The sequence below is a fragment of the Nesoenas mayeri genome (assembly GCF_963082525.1).
Source record: "Nesoenas mayeri genome assembly, chromosome: 7".
Classification (NCBI taxonomy): domain Eukaryota; kingdom Metazoa; phylum Chordata; class Aves; order Columbiformes; family Columbidae; genus Nesoenas; species Nesoenas mayeri.
Window position 1 is genome coordinate 23,486,999 of NC_137551.1, and position 18,519 is coordinate 23,505,517.

The window sequence follows — 18,519 nt, forward strand, 5'->3', positions numbered from 1 at the left end:
GCAGAGACACAACTATAGTCTCTCCCACAGAGAAGCATATAATACACCAGACTACAGAGAGCAGCCTTACATACCATCACACTCCCTGCTCCTTACGCAACTTTGATTTGTTTTGCATTGTGGCACAGTTTCAGGTTAGAAAGGAGTTCCACACAGATATACTCAGAGCCTCGTGGGTTGCACTAACATTGCAGAACAAGCATTCTAGTCAGTAAAAAGAAAAATAGAAGGACTGGCATTTCCATTTCCCCCTAATGCTCCATCTGTGCTCTAAAAGAAAAGTACATAAGTTGTTATCAGGTATTCATGCCCCGGAAGAGAAGTCCTTATTTCTGAATCCAGCTTTGGTTTAGGTGAGACAAAAATACCAAACTGCTCAGAAAGGAAAAGTTATAGGCATATGAGAAAGCAGAAGTTAGATGCTTAGAAACACCAAAGTTTGCATAATGAGAGATCTCTGCCAGCATTTTGTAGCTGAAGTCGGCTCACAGGTTTGGACCTTTGTCCTCATCCCCAGCCAAAGGCCAAGATACAGGCTTGTGAGTGGTGAAGGTCACTGTTCCTGGCTATCTGTTCTCACTACCACACTTTGTCTAGCTGTATCCTGAATTAGAGCTGAGTAACTTGCTTACCCATTTTAACTTCCAATGAACTCCTCATAGTCCCACTGTTTTTTTACTATTGTTCTTTCCATTTTAACGAGCTGTGGACTACGTATACCAAGGTGTTAACTGCATCATGGAATGTGTAAAGCTGCCTTTGTTCCTGGGAGCAAACTAGCTAACTGATCTCTTGCTGTACGCACTATAGAGACCTGTTTTTCCCAAGCCTTGGATTGCTGAACCCTTCATTCTCCCCTGAAGCAAAAAGCTGACAGTTGGACCATCTATCACTGCATAAAACCAGATTGGCTCATTGCACTTCCTCCTGAAACATAAAGTCTTACATTTTCTACCTTCCAGAGTTCTATTTTAACGGGATCCACCTACTTCATTTTGTTTCCCTACTTATGTTTCAGAAATTCAGGTGGCAAGAACACATTTCAGTAATTCAGAATGTCTCCAGGAGTAAAGCAGCACAACTGGACTACTTTAGAAAACATAATTACTGGGTTAGGGTTTTCAATACATCTCTGAAAACATAATCTCTTATAATTTGAGTCCTGATTATGATACCGCCTTCTAACACATAGAAAGAGTCACAAAAGTGGAACTGCTCTTTAATCTCACCATGATTAACCCCTGCCACTGGAAATATAAATTCCCTAGCAGCTGTGAGCTAACATTAGAGCAAGGTCAAGGCTGGGTTTTTTTTGTTTGTTTTGTTTTTTTCTTCAAGTGCTGAAGAAAACCAGAAAACCATAGGAAACATGGGATGCAACATTTTTTTCCACTTTTCCTCTTTTACCATTTCTCAAACACAAGAGTTTGTTTGTTTGTTTCAGAATTTGCTTTTGAAAATTTAAATACTGATGGGCAAACTTGTTGCAACAAATTTTGGAGCAACCTTCCTCTCTGTACTTCATGTGCTCTGTCAGATTTATACTACCTTAACTACAAGCTCTACACCTTCCATCACTAGGTGCTTCTTAAAATATAATTCCCAGTTCATGAAACATTTGCTGTAGGTCTGCAGAGAATTCACTGATTACATGATCCCAACATCTTTTAGCAACGCAGTAACTAACCTGGACAAATATATGAAAATATCTTCTTTCTTCATATCACGTTTCCCCGCAGGCACTGGCAATTCCACAGTAATTTTTAGCAGTCATCCACGAGAAGCGATGAGGTAGGACTCAGCACTGCCGACTCCCAAATATTTAGGGGAATGTTTCTTGCTCCCCTTCCCTCCCCAGTAAAGCTCTCAGCTGGAATCAACAAGTGTACACAAAGTCTTTGAATTTCCAGCTATAATTTCAGCCCTCTTATGGCCAGATAAAAGTTTGAAAACATGGCACTTAATATTTTTATTATTTTGTGAACTGCTGTAGTTTACAACTAACATCTGATTCTGGTGGAAGTATGGATTGGGGTAAGTGGAAACAGCAAAACTTTGCACTCATGCCGTAAAAAACCTCGCATCCATGCTACATAACATATTCCAGTGGATATCTAAGGTATTGAGTTGTTCTAGTCAAAGATGGATCTTGATGTTTTCAGCTGCTTTGAATTTCTATAAGTGCTGATATACAAAAAGTCATGATATATGAAGCAAGTATACATTTGAAACCTTTCAGTATGCAAGAGAAGATCGACTTTTGTTACTGTGTCCTCAGCTTCAAATAGTCCTAATTAGCAGCTGTCTCCAATCTTTTAATGACTCTGTAACATCATTTAGTTCTAAAGCCACATGCTGTTCAAATTGTCCTTCAAATTTTAATGCCAGTTAAATTTGGGTTTAACTTCAACTCACCTCCCAAGTTTCTCAGCTGTGAATAATCCTCACAGCTCAGTGATTTGGCTGGTATTTGTCACCTGTGCCATGCTGCTAAATTCCTCCTACCTGTCCTAACAAGCTCTCTGACTGGGCCAGCTGACAACTGTCTAAACACAAAATGAAAGGGAAAACAGCAACAAACTCTCCTAGGCCACCTAATTAAGGCTGGTGTGAGAAACAGGTTACCTCATCACCCTTTGTAATTTTCAGGGATTAATTAATGGATGTTCGCTGCAGCGGAGTTTATGAGGCAATAAATAGCTTTTGTGGCTGATTAAATGCCTAAGCAAAGCTGATAAAGGCATCTAATAATTGCAGAAATAATTTATTGCCTTGAATACATCTCTGCCACAGATGCAAGTCTTATTACATGACAGCTCAGCAGCAGACTAAGAAAACAGTGAGACATCTTCTTGCCCCTAGAGACCCTGAATATACAAATATGCAACTCAGCCCCAAATCAGGTTGATCCTCACTTGTCAAGCAACAAACAAAAGGCAGATGAAGATGGTGATTTTGCTGCTCTATGAACACTTCAGCGGCACATACACCAGCTCCTTGGGCCAAGTACCACCCTTTTACTTGCAGGGCTGCAAAAAACCCCTAAAGCCCCCTGTAGCGCCGGGCGCTCCCCGGCTTTTCAGGCAGCAGCAGAGCAGCACTGCTGCCGCTGGGGGAGAGGGGCTCAGCCAGAGCCGCCCTCCTCTGGGCTGTGAGCTGAGTTTTCGGGCAGCGGCCGCTGGTGCCTCGGGAGCCCGGCCCGCCCGCCCCGAGAAACCCGCCTCACCTGGGCACGCGGCCTTCTGGAAGGCTCGACGGGCGGGGCACGCGGCTGCGCGTGCTGCCCAACGGACACTAACGGACACTAACGGCCACAGGGCCCCGCGCGCCGCCCCCTGTGGGTGCTGCGGGCGGAGCGAAGGTGAGCGCGGGGGGCGGGCGCAGGGGCACTCCCGATTTAGAGGGGTTTTTATTGTTGTTATTACTATGATTATTTTTTGAGCCCCAGGGACAGTGAAAGTAGGAAGACAGCCCTGGCTGCTGCAGCCACACAGCCAGTGTTGGACCTTGGAGCCTGTGCGTAAGGGTTGTATTGTCTCTGTTTTTCTGTGCAGGTGTAAGAAGCTGCGGGCTCTGCAGTCAGCTGCCACTTCAGCTTCTTTGGACTTCCAGGCTGGCTGGTTTGTTTTCTTCTCTGGTGGAAGTTGAAGCTGCTTTTCATGCTCAAGTGGGAAGAGAAAGAAGCAGCACAAGGCTCTCAGGGTTAAGGGATTCAAACCCCTGCCGCTGCAGTGCTGTGGTGGCTTCAGGAGCTGTGACCGCATCTATGTTGAAGGCAACAATACTACACAGTGGGAATTTGGAGAAATAAACCAAACTGAGCCGGGGAACATGGTCTGATTGCAAGTGCAATCTCATGTCCCTCCCTTCTTCACTTTGCCCTGACCCCGCACAGCCCAGGTAAACACTCATGGTATGGGTTTTCTTCCACTCTTTTTGCTTTGTTTGTTGCCTTGCTTTTCAACTGATAAATAATAGGTACAGCCAAAGAGTGATGTAACTACAAGAACACACAGTTCTGCATTTTATAAACAATAATTAACAACTGCTGATTGTGCCAGCCCCTAGATGCCTGAAATGCTGATAGCATCTTGTGGCTCTTAGCAGGGCAGCAAAGAAAGCAGAAGTATCAGCTTTAAGTTCTGCCATGTTGTCCTTTCCAGCTTGCAAATGAACTGATAATTTAACTGATACAATGCCTAAGTGCATGACCATTAAATTAATCAAAAACAAACTCAGGTGGGGTGGCACTGACTGTTGGTTTGGTTAGTGTGCATGATGCTTCTCTTGGCAGTCTCTTGAAAACACATTCTCCTGAATACGGGTATGGGCAGTATTTTGACTTTATGCACAGATATGGACTTTGTTTATGTTTATACAGGTATTCAAAGCTTCCAAAAGAATAGAAAATGGCACTTTAGCACTTTTAACTTGGTTGACAAGATTGTTGTGTTTTGTGAGTGATGATACTTGCAAGATAGAGGTACCAAGGATGTACAGTTGCAAGTGTCCTGGAAGTGTTTTATAATTTGAACAGTGTGGAAATGTGGGCAGCATGGAGAAACAGATCAAAATACAGTGCAGCTTTTTCATAAAGCCACACTTGTCTTGATAGCACAGAGTCAAAAGTTGGTTTTGTCCATAAGTGAAGTAGCTCTGATTTAGAAGAGAGACAGGAATCACAGTCAGAGAACGGCTGGGGCTGGAAGGGACCTCTGGAGATCATCTAGTCCAACCCACCTGCTAAAGCAGGTTCACCCAGAGCAGATCACACAGGAATGTGTCCAAGTGGGTTTTGAATGTGATCAGAGAAGCAGATTCCACAACCTCTCTGGGCAGCCTGTCCCAGTGCTCTATCACCCTCAGAGTGAAGAAGTTTCTCCATCAGAGTGCATTGCTTTCTGAGGGTTGACAGCTTTTTAACAACTTCCTTCTCTGGCTGTGGCAGAGATCACGTACAATTCAACTGACTTTTATCAAGCTGTGTTTACTAACTTGCAAAGGCAGTTAGATTTGAACATCTGCAATAGCTCTTCCCTTGCCTTCTCATGACAGATTTCTACTTGAAGTCTTTATTTCTAGGATGCTAGGCCATGATTGATAATGAAATCACTGAAAGTGCAGTATGAGTCATGCAAAACAGGATCAGAATACACAAATGTGTATCTGGAGGGAACAATATTTATTCAAAGAGAAACAACACAGAAACAGTAGCAAAAAACATACCACAGCTAACCACCCAATTCACTTGCTGCTGGTATACTGATAGGTATTCCTGTTTTCTTGATGGCATATCTAAGCAACCAGCCTGCAGAAACTATGAAATGTAATTACTTTGACATATGGGAAATCTCTGGCAGGCACAAACTTGGCATGGACAGAACAGCATCACCCTGCAACGGCCCCTGGAACTGGAGTGTATGGGAGACGTGGCCAGCATGTTCTGACTGCTCAGCTATTTCTGAGCCTCTGACTGAACTGCAGATTAGTTCAATTCGCTGCGTTCCTGGAATGGCCCTTTGGCAGGATGCAGCATACTACTTTTTCCTTTCTCCCCATCTCTGCATTTCACCCTTCCCTACTTTTCCTGCAGTTTTTGTACCTGAGTTGAAATCCATGGTTTTGAAGTTGCTGTTCTCTGGATCGACTTCCCTCATTTAAAAAGGGAAATTGAGCAGTAAGTGTTTTTCTTTAGTACGTGGAATTTTCCTCTTATAGCTTAGCAAACCCCGGTCTCAATTTTACTTCACAAGGAAATACTGCAGGTCATAATCTGTAAGAGTGTATGTTTGTTGATTACTTGCTAAATTAACAATAGACACCCAACACTGAGCTAGCTATCTCCCCATTATGCAGAGCTAAGAAAACAGCACAAGTTTTGAGTGTGTGACTTCTTAAGGTTTTTGGGGAGAGGAGGAAAAGGAAAGAAAACCTAACAAAGTTCCTAAATCCATGTTTGAGTTCCCTAGTGTTATCTGGTGTTAAGTACTTTGTTTCTTCAGCTATTCCTTTCTTCCATTTAAAAGTATTCAGGATTTTGCACAGTTTAGCACTAGAGTTTGTATAATATTCCAGATATTTATATACTAAAATGGACTTAAGTGGCAATTTTGAAGGCAATGTAAATTCAGTCTTAGCCCTCTTTGTGTAAGCAGCAGATCTAATTTTTTGATAGAATCTCAGACTGTTCATCAGTGCAGAAAACAAAAAATAACTGCCCCACAACAACAAAATTAACAAAAACCAACAGACAAACCAGGAACATGCTCTGGTCTCACCAAGAACTACGTAATACTTAGCACATACAAGTGAAAGTGTAGTCTTAACTTCCAGCTTTCTATGTTATGGTAAAGAAAAAAAAAAGGAAAAAAAATAACACATTTCCTACTAAAATTATATAGCTTTGCACAAAAAAGTACAAACAGGGATAAAGTTTAAAGGATAATCACAATGTTGCACCACAATCAAAGTTATCTTCATAGTTTTATAATACTGAAATAAGGAAAAAAAACTAAGAACAAAAGTTTACAGAGAATTCAAGTAATATTCATATGTGTCAAGAAACAGGAAAAAACACCTTTTGAGAAGGACAAAGTATTCTGTTTTATTTTTCTCCCTTGCACTCTTTGCTATTTTCCATCAGCTCTGGTGAGTACCACTGCAGAGTTCTGTGCCAAGGGAGGTGTGTTTAGTTTGGGGTGGCTCCAGCTGCAAATGGTATCTGCTCCATCAAAGCACAGGTTGGTCACACAAGCAGGATTCTCAAATTAGAATGCAGTAGCAGTCAGCTTGCTGCTAGGCACGCTCACACAGAAAGATTGTATACGTGCACATAAGAAAGCTTGAGCCATAATCTCCTTTAGAGATTCTGATGAGAATGAACTCATCATAGCTCCATCTCCAACAGAGAGCTGTCCCTCCTTCTGAGGTTTCATCAGAAGGTCTGAGCTACTGGTAATATACTACAAATACAGTGGTATTGGTAATACAATATAAATACAAACCAGTAAGTCACCATTAATAGAAACATAAATGTTCCTTGCTTCTATAACATAAAATGTTTCTATCCCACCCTTCATGTCATAGACATGCACATTCAACAGGGACATTGTCAAGTACTGGAAGAGCTGGATGTGAACACCTTTGTATGGATCACAAAGCGAGGAGAGCTTTAAAAAAAAATAAAAAAAAAAAATCAAAAAAGTAAGTCAGCCTAGGGGAGGTTAACATTTGATGAGAACTTCCAGTGAGGGCAGAGGTCACAGTTTGCTGTTGGTGCTTCTTCTACTTCCTTGGCTGTCAAACACAGCAGAAACCCCCAAGAAAGCACACTACACCTGGACCTGCTGCTGCTTCTCAGACAGATGAGCACAAATCATAGAATCATAGAATGCTTTGGGTTGGAAGGGGCCTTCAAAGCTCATCTAGTCCAAACCCCTACCATGAGCAGGGACATCTTCAACTAGATCGGGCTGCTCAGAGCCCCATCCAGCCTGGCCTTGAATGTTTCCAGGCATGGGGCATCTACCACCTCTCTGGGCAACCAGGGCCAGTATTTTACCACCCTCATTGTAAAAAATTTCTTCCTCACGTCTAGCCTAGTCCCCTCTTTTAGTTTAAAACCATCACCCCTTGTCCTGTCATAACTTCTAGTTAGGAGGTCTGACCTCATATAGTTGAACTTTTTGAAATTGAAAGACATGTACTTGCCAAAGCTCATATAATCACAACCTAGGAATACAGAAGTACACAATAATGTTGAAAAACCCAAATAATTTCTTAAACTAATTTATAGAACATTGGAAGAATTCAGTCGAGCCACTTCTCTGGTTACTATGTAGTTACTCCTTGTCTTTCACAGGCATTATGTCACACGATCAGCACGTCTTTTTCCTAGATGGAGCAAGTCCCTTCCCAAGTGGAAGGAGCGCTGAACTGTCTGCCCAACTTACCTTCACACTTGGCACATGAGCAATCAAACTGATCAGAAGTCTTACCTGGAAAATGTGGAAACCTATAGGATGACACTTGCTATCCTGGCAGTGCTGACAGAGACTAACTAGATTATTTGCACTGGAAAGCCCATGGTAATCTCATCAAATTCCCTGCAAAATTTCTCTTCATCAATGCAGAATTTTCCCTTTTGGATCTGTGAGAGCAGTTCTGAGGCAACTACTGGATCCAGCTGGTTCCATCCTTGACCACTGCACATCAGACAAAAGTCAACATCTAGTTCTTCACCCAATAAAGTTCCATAACAATGTTCTATCAAATATCCTATGGAGCAGGACAATAAGAAGAGAGTTTTTTTTTCCTTTCATTGTCAAATACTTGCTTTTAATATTTCCTGTATACACATCACTAGTGAATGGGAGGGATAAGAGAAACTATCAATCACAGCTTATCAAAGAAAACTTAGAACCAACCTCACACCAGATAGGATACAGCAGCACACTTGTAGGTGAAATAACAACTTTGCTTATAACAGACAGTACAGTCAAAAGTGTGATGGCAGAATAAATATTTTAATAGTTGTTAAAAATACTGACAAAAAGGTAAAACAAGCTGCACAGCGACTGTTCTGAAAGAATTTTAATGCTCTGTAGTGAAGATCAAACCCCACCATTTGTATGAAGCAGCCAGTTATTTCCATGAACCTGCTAGCTAAGTCACAATGAACTAAGAATTTAAACACCTCATTATTTAGGGCCCATTAAAAGCTTGTGCTTTCAACATTTTTGACTATTTCACTAACAACAAAGAACAGTTCTGCACTTGAATAAAACAGGGCTCTAAGGTCACTTGGTGAAATGCTATCTTATTGCAACTACATGACAACTTACTGTTTGGCAAAGAAACTACAAGAGCCCAACTGTATAGGCAAAACTCTGCCAAAAGCAAAAACCATCAACTTAAGTCTCAATTAATGCAATTAAGCTGCCTTTTTAACATGGGGCGGGGTGGAACGACACACACACCCTGTTCTCTAAATTTAACATGATCACACTGTTACCATATTTTAACGATGATAGCTTGCTCCTTGGGTCAAGAATTGCGTCTTCTTTTTTTCAGTCTAAATATGCTAACACTTGACAAAACAAGCTAGTAGTGTCTGCCCTTTCATTTTTGTTACTTTGCTACATGAACTGCTAAACACATTTCTGCATTTCCTTTAAAACAGATCTCATTTCTATCTACTCAATTCCAGCTTATCCTTCTTATATTAATCTACACAAATGACAGTGCACAAGCAAAAAACAAGTATCCTTCTGCTGTGTTTTGTTTTATACATACTCCTTTGCTTGTCTTCCTTTACTTCCTTTTCTTGAGAAAAACCAAGTAAAGCTGAGTGACTGCTTACAAGTCACAAACTTCTTATGAACAAAGATATTTAGATAACTGCAGAACAACAACAAAACCCTACACAACAAAAATCTGAGACAGAAAATAAGCCAAGATCTTATCTCTACAAGAAGATACAATGCTATGATAAAAAAAAATTTGGTGTTAAAAAATGTTAGATTACCAGAACAAATCAAAATGTGTAACCTGGAACCAATAAGCTGTGTGAACTACTCAACTCTTTAAGGGATAGCACACCAACTCAAGTCTCTCTCCTCCGCTATAGCCTATTAACAATATTTGCCTTTGCAATACATAGATATGCTTCTTGCTTCAGAACTTTGACAAATGATTTTCCAAATGAAAATGAACTTACCCTTCACACCAGGGACCCCTCCAACACTGCCTCCCCCAAGGATTTACTGTTCATAGTAGGAAGATTTCCTTGCCTGACACTTCAGGTAGATTCAACATGTCTGTCACCATAAAGGCATGAAATTCTCCGAGTTCACTTGCACCAGAATAGAATGAAAAGCATTTGAAAGTAAACAAAAGAACCTGTTCCATATATTACAATGAATGACATTAAACTATCCAGTGAAAGAAAGCAGTTTTGAGCTAAGAGGAAATTAAAGTGCTATACAAACAGCATTAAAGAACCCAAACAGTTTGACTTTAGTTGTGACTATATAGAAATAAAATAAATGAAAAATTTAAAGCATATTAACTCACTGCTTGATCTCAAACGTACAAATTCTCGGTGCCAAAATTCATTGAGGTTTTTAAGGGGGGTTTTAGGTGTTTTATCGGGGAGTGTGGGGGTGTGTTTCTTTTTGAGAACTGACCAAACTGGTATTGATATAAAAACAGTCCTCAAAAGCACCCTCCATCCTGAAGTCAACAACTTTCTTAGATCTTTTCTTTATCCAAGGTTATGTGAAATTGCACCATGACACTGGTATGGTACTAGAATCAGTACCATGCATTTGTGGCTGCCTTGTGCTCTGAACCATGTTAAATTGAGGTATTTACTTTAAAATGTCTAGAACTTTACTATCACCTTGCCTGGAATTTAGGACTGAGCAGCTTATTACACAATGTTCCTTCAGATTCATTAATCTCCTAAACACTTTCTCTAAAACCATGCCAGTCTTCTCTTTCTCTGTGTTTCTTCCAGGCCCTGTCAGGATCCATCTTTCAGAAATTCTTCCACTCGGGTCAACCAAAGCATCTGCCACCTGTCCTGCTCACAGCTGTTCGTAAGACACATGCACTATTGGAGACAAAAATAAGAAAAAAAAGAAAGTTTCTGCAAACAGCAGAACTAAAGAAACCCTACCCTACCTCATGTTCTTTCTTTTGCCTACTTGGGGATATACTAGAGAATGGTCATACAACTAAAGAATGCCATTCCCATTCCATTGTTTGGTGGGATGTTTACCACAATTCATGTCATCCTCTATAGAAACCACTCTAGTCATTTGTACCTTAGCATTTGTGCACTACGTCATCTTCCATGATATACTAACTGCATTCTGTATGAAAAAAATAACATTTTTACCTCTCTATCAGTTATTCTTTGTTCACTTTGCACAACCAACTTCCTTCAACAACTTAAGGAAATCAAGAGACTGCCCTACCTGATAACACAGATGCAAAAGAGAGCAGAAAAAACCAAGACTATAAAGAATGATAGGACAAGAGAGAACCATAAGACTCTACAAAAACAAACCTTTCAACCCTACAGGGAAGCTTTAACATGCCACCGCTGCTTCACTATTTCTGCTAAACATATCTACAGTTGAATACATTACTTCATATTTAAAGTCTTTTTCTGCCCTCTGCTGGCAACCACAATGCGTCATCACAGTTCTTTTGGCCAATTGATGTCTATCTTACCAGTACACTTTGTCTGCAAATTGCTTTGTCTATCTGGACAGCATTTTGGTGGATGTGTCACAAAACATAAAATAGCTGCATCTGCAAACACATGAACAATACGGTGGTTTCTTCTCAAAATAATAAACTATCAAATTAAACAAAAGCATCAGTAAAACTCCTACAACTAGAGCCTCCACTAGCATAAAATTATATCGTATCATTGCTTTCCATGAAAATATTTGCATGCTTTCTGCTTTTGATTATGCTGTCTTCATCTATGAAATGCTGCATTAGGAAAATATTTTCCTTTAATAAACTAGATGATCAACAGATAGTGACTTAATGAACACCATTGGAATCCTGATAATTCACTTCAGCTCTTACTTTTCATCGTAATTCTCTCTCCAAGACTAACCTCATATGCAACTAGAAACACACCTTTCAGATCTACAGTTTAAAGAGCAACTTCTGTACAACTCAGTATGGAAAAGCTGGCAGCCATTGTACTTTGTATTGAATAATACACAGATCTGTGCCCAAACCAGCCACATCGAAGAAGTAAGCGGAAGGTGGACAGGTATGGTACCTCCCTTGACTTCCCTCAATAACAATGTTTGCATACTTTGCATAAGCTTTTTCCAATAGTGAAAGCCAAAACATATCCTCTGTCTGACACTGGGAAAAGCAGAGTTTACCACCAAAGCAAGGTAAACGATCCTTGATGGTTACTTCCACCCAGTGTCCAGACTGCCAGACTTGACAAGTGGAACAGCCTTGCTATGACTCATCTGTCCAGCTGGGCTGACCTGCATGAATTACCTAGATGACACAAGCAAATATCCAGAAAAAGAATGATTTTAAGAAAAGCTTAAAATAGTCTGAATATTAACTGTTTGTAATAGTCACAGGGAAAAAAACCATCAGGGACAGGTCACTGCATGCCCCACAGCTGTGGCTGGGCAGGAGTGACGGCAGCCACCCACATGACCCCGAAGTGATGAGAGAGCAATTGGGGGGCCAGGGATCCGTAGGCACTGCAGGTTCCCGAGCACGGGTGGGATTCCATGCCAGGAGTACCTGGAAGAAACTGGAAATCCCCCTGCTCAGAGCTGGGGGAGGAGAGAGAATTCATGGTCATCTGAACAGCTCTGAGAGGCTAAGGGAAACAAAACCCAACTATATTTTTGTGAAGAATATAACAGAGAAACCGTCAGATAGGTTGTTAATCTTGACCGAGTGATCTCCTGAAATAATAGCAAAGATCACATTTTCAGATCGTTGATCTCTCAATAGTTGTCCAAGGGCTGAACTGGCAGAGTAAAGACGTCAGTTCTCATACTTGGATTACTACCACTGCCCAGTAAAAAAGAAAAAACAAAACAAAACACAAAAAAATACTGACTTTCTATAAAAGAAGAACAATGACAAAGAAATGCAGAAATACAAGGCCCCTGGCAGGCTATCCCTCACTAAGCCACTGCTACTTCCAAGGTCTTTGGGCTGGTTCAAGGCTATTTTTTTTTTTTTTGCATTTGAGGCATTTACATTCATGTCTCTCAGGAAGCTGACGTGGGGTTAAGTAAGCAGGCTGCTGAGCCAGCAGGAGAGGACATGATTCTTACCAAAATAGCTGTTTTTCACACACCTGTAATGATGGGATTAAGTCTAATGGTTGCACCACCTGGCCCGTGGGCAGAGAGGTTGTCTTAATGAGAAATCCACAAAAACCACTCCTCAGAACGGATATACTCACCAGTCACTGCAGTACTCATCTGACCACTGGCGGATCCAGAAAAATGTTCTCAGTCCCTTGTCTGTTGTACAGACAGAAGGCTTCTCCATTGCATACAATCAAATGTAATCAACAAACAAGACTTTTCATGTTTTGAGCCTTTCATGAGAAAAGGAAACATTGTGGTTGTTAAGAATAAGGACCTCTCTCATCCATGGCTCATGCAAGAGCTGCAGCTGCATAGGCTGCAAGTGAACAGATCCAGGAGAGGCATGTTGGGGGAGGGAAAGGGAAGAAAAGACTGAGAACAGTGAAGGTGCCTGTGAAGCGTAAAGTGCATGCAACGTTGTTGTAGGTAGGCCCACATTTTGGTGGTGGAGCAGACTTGTCAAGCTCCTATCTCCTTTCTGAACTGTCCCTCTACAGCCTTGAAATGCATCTAGGCCTGAAGATTTGCTAAAGATGGTAGTAAGCTCTCTAGCAATGGTAGATCAGGTCATGAGTATGCAGCCAGCTGAGTCAGCAACCATAGGTTATTCATAAGTAAGTGCTTGGCCAGGCTCTTGCCCACCAGCATGAGAGAGGCTGGTGGCAGCTCCTGCTGCCCACGGTGCGGCTCTCCTCAAGTGGGACTCCCTGTGGTTGCTGTAGGACGCTCTTGCTGCACTGCCCACCACCGCTACTGCTGCTGCCACCGCTCAGCTCGAGGGCCCAGAACTTACCTGCCAGAGATGAGGAGCTCTTCCAAATGCAGATCCAGGACAAAGTGTTTTCCATGATTCATTAATCATCCCAGATGGAGCTGAAATTAGCAGCTGCCTCTTCCCATAAAGGTATTTCTGTTTGCTTCAAGTGAAGAAGTTGTACTTTGAAAATGGTAGCTTTATTTGCTGGGTGTTTTGAAATCAATATAGGATCCAAATCACAAAATTGTAAATGCCAGTGTTCCATCTGGTGAAGTAATTATGTGAGTTTCCATCCCAAATCTGGCCTCTGAGGGTCTGTCCAATTAGTTTGATTTCTGTGATTATATTTGCAGAAGATAGCTTTCCATTTAGTTTCAAGTAGAATTTCAAGCAGTCTTAAAGTTTGGTTGAAAAGCACCAATACATATACAGTTGTTTCAAAATTGTTCTTCCAGCCCAGAATGCAGTCACTAGCAAGAAGTACTTAGTTTTCACAAATTAGCAAGCTTTTACCCTGGGACTACATCATTAGAGGTCCGCCTTGGGTGACTATTAGTGTTCTTTTGATGCCATTAAACAACGGAGTTAGAGTAGTACTTCAGTGCAAATTACACACAATTTGCATTGGGCATGCATGGTTCTACTCACAGGTCATGTTTTTTGGGGCCTGCAATGACTGCATTTCAAGGTTTAGGCTACATCTTCATTAACAGCTAATACCCTTCAACAGGGCCAGAGCTGTAGAGCAAAATGGCTGGTGCTGATAACCTGACATTTATGCACTACCTTTGAAGTTTTTATTTCAGCCTAGTTCTGGTCTGGTTCATTGCAGCTGAATACTCATTGAACAGGTCAAATGCAGTTAGAGGCATTCCAAGAGCATATTTCTTGCTTGAGTTTTGTGGTAAGTGAACGCAGCTCATGCAGTGACAATACTGCACTAGAGCAAGCCAGATCATGGTAAGTGGTCTCCTAGCTCAGAAAGCACAGAAAAGCTCTTAGTTAAATACTAAGGTGAATAAAAATGTTTTTTTTTGTGTACTTAGTGCAGTGTTCCTGCTCGTTTCCATTTTGAAAATGTTAATTCACAGAACATTTAATATCAGTCAGTACATATAATAATCATGAAATTATTATTCTAGGTTCTGCTCCTCCCATTTTTCAGGTGCAGGAGTCTTTTTGATGTCATATCCGAGAGAGCCATCACAAAGAGTATTACAGTTGCATAGCAACCTCAGTGTGATAAATAAGTGGTTTAAAGCAGTCCTTTGTGTATTTTTCTCCAACAGGAGCCAAACAGTTTCCTATCACTGTAGCTAATAAAACTCTTGAAGTCATAAAACACTGCATATGTTTTTCTAAGTAAGAGGTTTCTTTATTCAAATATCTTGGTACTTCTGGGCACTATCACCAGATTACTGCACCAAGTTCTCTTAAAAGTGCCCAGTATTCCAGCATTATAATTTCTCTGCAAACAGAACATCAATATCCATCTTGTCCTCCCCTCCCTTGGATTATCAGTTGAAAGCACAACAGAAATATTCTATGTATGAAGGTAGAAATGAACTAATATAATAACAGTAATCCAGCTGTAATGTCCAAAAGCACAGTCTTCTACCTAGTCAGCTACAGGGAAAAAGTATTCTCTACCGAAAAAGAGACCCTGAATGTGGACATACACAACATGCACGTTATATATTCCCAGTTTTGTTTATTTTCATGGAATGCTAATTCAGTTACAATATGGCAGTTCATAACTACTGAAATGTGACATTAATTCCTCTCCAATGCTGCAGAACAGTCTTGATTTATATATATTGTTTTAAAACAATCTTATTTTACATCGTTGAGGTCTCTGGTGGTTTTTAAGCTCTGATGCTTAAGCACACAGCAAGCTACAAACCTTAGGTTTTTATATTTATACATATATTCTACGTATTCAGACAACTGCTGTAAGTTATCTATAATTTAATATTTATAAAAAGTGCATATACTGGTACATATGCACATCTAGAAACACACTTTTACTACTGCCTCCCTTTTATAAAAAGCTGCGTAACACACAGCCATATTATTCTCACTCACTGTTAAAGTCCTTTACTATCTTTGTTACACAATATCACCTATTCAATTCCCGCAAACTGAATGTAAATATTTCGATGTTTATTTTCTCCTAAAGAAAAAAAGTCCTTCCTATTCCTTTAAGAAGCTTTAAAATCATGCATCAGTTTAACAAACAGTCACTTTAGCATGGATTTTAGAATCCTAGACAGTATGTAAAATCTACTTCTGGAAAACGTCTGTCTGTATATTTAATTTCCTTTTTTTTTTAGTTACAAAAAATATATAGGATTGAAACATACTGAATACATGCATCTCTCAAAGTGGCTATATTCTAGCCTTATAGATAAATTTTAAAAGTACACCCCTGCTAACAGGATGCAAACATGGCCTCAAATAGGCCATTACCTGCATTTAATATAGCTCCTTACATTAAAAAGTTCAAGTCAGATGTTCTCTTAATATGGTGTCAAAAGACTGAAGAGCCTAATATATTTATACTCAATATACAAAGGTGGGTGCAAACACCTAGTGCCATTTAATTATTCAATACTTTCAAGGCTTCTAGGCATTGCCTCTTGTGATACAAGTCCTGAAATTATCTGAATGAAAGTTTAAGTTGAAAATTGTTTTTTAACACACCATAAAAGCAAGTTATGTTTAAAAGAAAAATGTACACTGGACAACTGGAAGTACTCACTGAAACAACTGTACAAAACTATTATAGATACAGAAAGAAATAATGGTGGACTTAACTTCAAACAGAAGTAACACTTGTTAACATATGTAAAAACTTGCTGTGTTTTATTCTTCTACCAAATAAGAATTTGCAGCTGTTCAGAACAAGTAAAATTCAAACCACCTCGCAATGTTTTACATTTTTAAGTTTTTATGCAGTGCAAACGTTTAAGACAGAATAACCCCCCAGTGAAACAGGTGACACTACTCAGTGCCAGTCTTTTGAAGAAGATTCTTTCAATAGGTCTATTTACACATTAAGCTAAAGGTTCACTATATATGCTTTGAAGTTTGCTGAATATCAGCAGAAAAATACGTGAACTAGCAGCAGTTGTATTACGAATATATGATGGTTACTTTAACGAATGCATAAAATTTTCAAGACTGTATTCAGTGTCATACTGTTCTTGATCCCAAAGTTCCCCAAGGTTTTCGAGTATTGATTTCATTGATGCTTTGCCAGAAGAGGTAGAAGTATCTGCTTTTTCAGTTTTTCCATCCTTCACAAAAGAAGAAAAAAAAAAAAAGAATCGATAATATACAGAATAATGTTTTCAGGAATATACTAAATTCTTTGAGTCTGATGATTTTTTTTAGGGAAATATCACTTCCTCTTGTTTTTCAGAGAGCTGTCTACTATGTGTTCATCTGATTAAAATTTACATTTCAAAGCAAATATTTTCTCCAAGCTTACTCTATTTTTTGTAAATATTTGTAAAAATGGTTCTTTACCTTGTCAAGAGTGAACAGATCAAGCAGCTGTTCTGTTCCCATGCTCTGTAGGCTTGTGTTTTCTTGGCTAATCACTGTATTTGCAATATTCATTTTGAACTTTTGAAGACCCATGATCTTCTCCTCCAGAGTTCCCCTGGTTATCAGGCGATATACATTAACAACACGTTTCTGAAAGGAAAAAGAGAGCACACTTAGCTAAAAAATAGCATCTTAGGTATTCAAGAAATCACAGCCTTTTAGTATTCATCATGGACAATCTGGAAGCAGTTTGGCCTGGAGTTCCCCTTCAGTAATTGTACTCAGTCTGATGTTAGATGAAAAGGATGAGACTATGGCAGCCTATAGCAGAGGCACCTGCAATTGCATCTGTACTCAGGAAGTTTTGAATTCATGGCTTTTTACAGCTGTAGAGGGAGACTAACAGTAGTCACCCTTTCCTTGTCCAGGCGTCAGAGAAGGACAACCCTGTGGGGCTTCCCTTCAGTTGTGTGTCTCAGCTACATCTCTACCTCCACTAAAGGGTGATTCTTCACTGGCCTCTCCTCAGCAGCCCAGGGAATACAGAAGAGATGGCACACCAAATTGGGGATATGATAATAGAGTACATACTCCAACATATGGCATATTTGCAAGAAAGCAGTATGAACGAAATCTTGGTGAAACCACCAGACATCACTTTTATTATATCCTACAACTTTATCCAAAGTTGAATAACAGGACTTCAGGAAGAAAAAAAAAAAAAAGGGAAATGGAAGAGTTTTTCACCTGCCCAATGCGATGTGCCCGATCCATGGCTTGCAAGTCTCTCATTGGGTTCCAGTCATGTTCCACAAATACTACTGTATCAGCCCCTGTTAAGTTAAGTCCCAGTCCACCAACATGAGTGGTGAGCAACAGAACATCTATAGATGGGTCATTATTAAACCTGCATTCAAAAAAAGTTAAGCATGGTAAAATTCATTTAAATAACAGATTTATGAATCTCAACTGCTTTGAGGCAGACAAAAGAATGATTTTGTACCATATAAATAATGTAGTTCATTACAGTTTACCTTGTATTGGTTATGAAGGGATATGCTTACCGTGAAACAATGGAATGCCTCTGACCAGCAGGTATGCTGCCATCCAGTCGTAAATAAGTAACTGAAGGTAACTGAGGTCTGAGAAGGTCATGCTCCACTATATCCAGCATGCTCTTAAGCTGACAGAAGATCAGTACTCTGTGCTGGGCCACAACAGCTTCTGTACCGCTTTCTGAAGATCCACCATTCCCCAAACCGCAGTCCAGCAGCAGCTTAGAGCAAAAGAACATTAAAGCATATCAGCAAAATGACAGTAGATCTC

General features: G+C 40.2%; 1 protein-coding gene across 1 annotated transcript in view; it reads right to left on the bottom strand.

Moving 5' to 3' along the window:
* Positions 1–15,066: 15,066 nt before the first annotated feature.
* Positions 15,067–18,519, bottom strand: part of BTAF1 (B-TFIID TATA-box binding protein associated factor 1) — a 46,166-nt gene continuing 42,713 nt past the window's right edge. Inside the window, exons 35-38 of the mRNA XM_080347919.1 lie at positions 18,258–18,469; positions 17,941–18,100; positions 17,173–17,343; positions 15,067–16,940 (exon numbers count right to left, since the gene is read on the bottom strand). Of these exons, the coding sequence (XP_080204045.1) occupies positions 16,794–16,940; positions 17,173–17,343; positions 17,941–18,100; positions 18,258–18,469 (690 nt within the window). The 3' untranslated portion in view covers positions 15,067–16,793. The remainder of the gene's footprint in view (positions 16,941–17,172; positions 17,344–17,940; positions 18,101–18,257; positions 18,470–18,519) is intronic.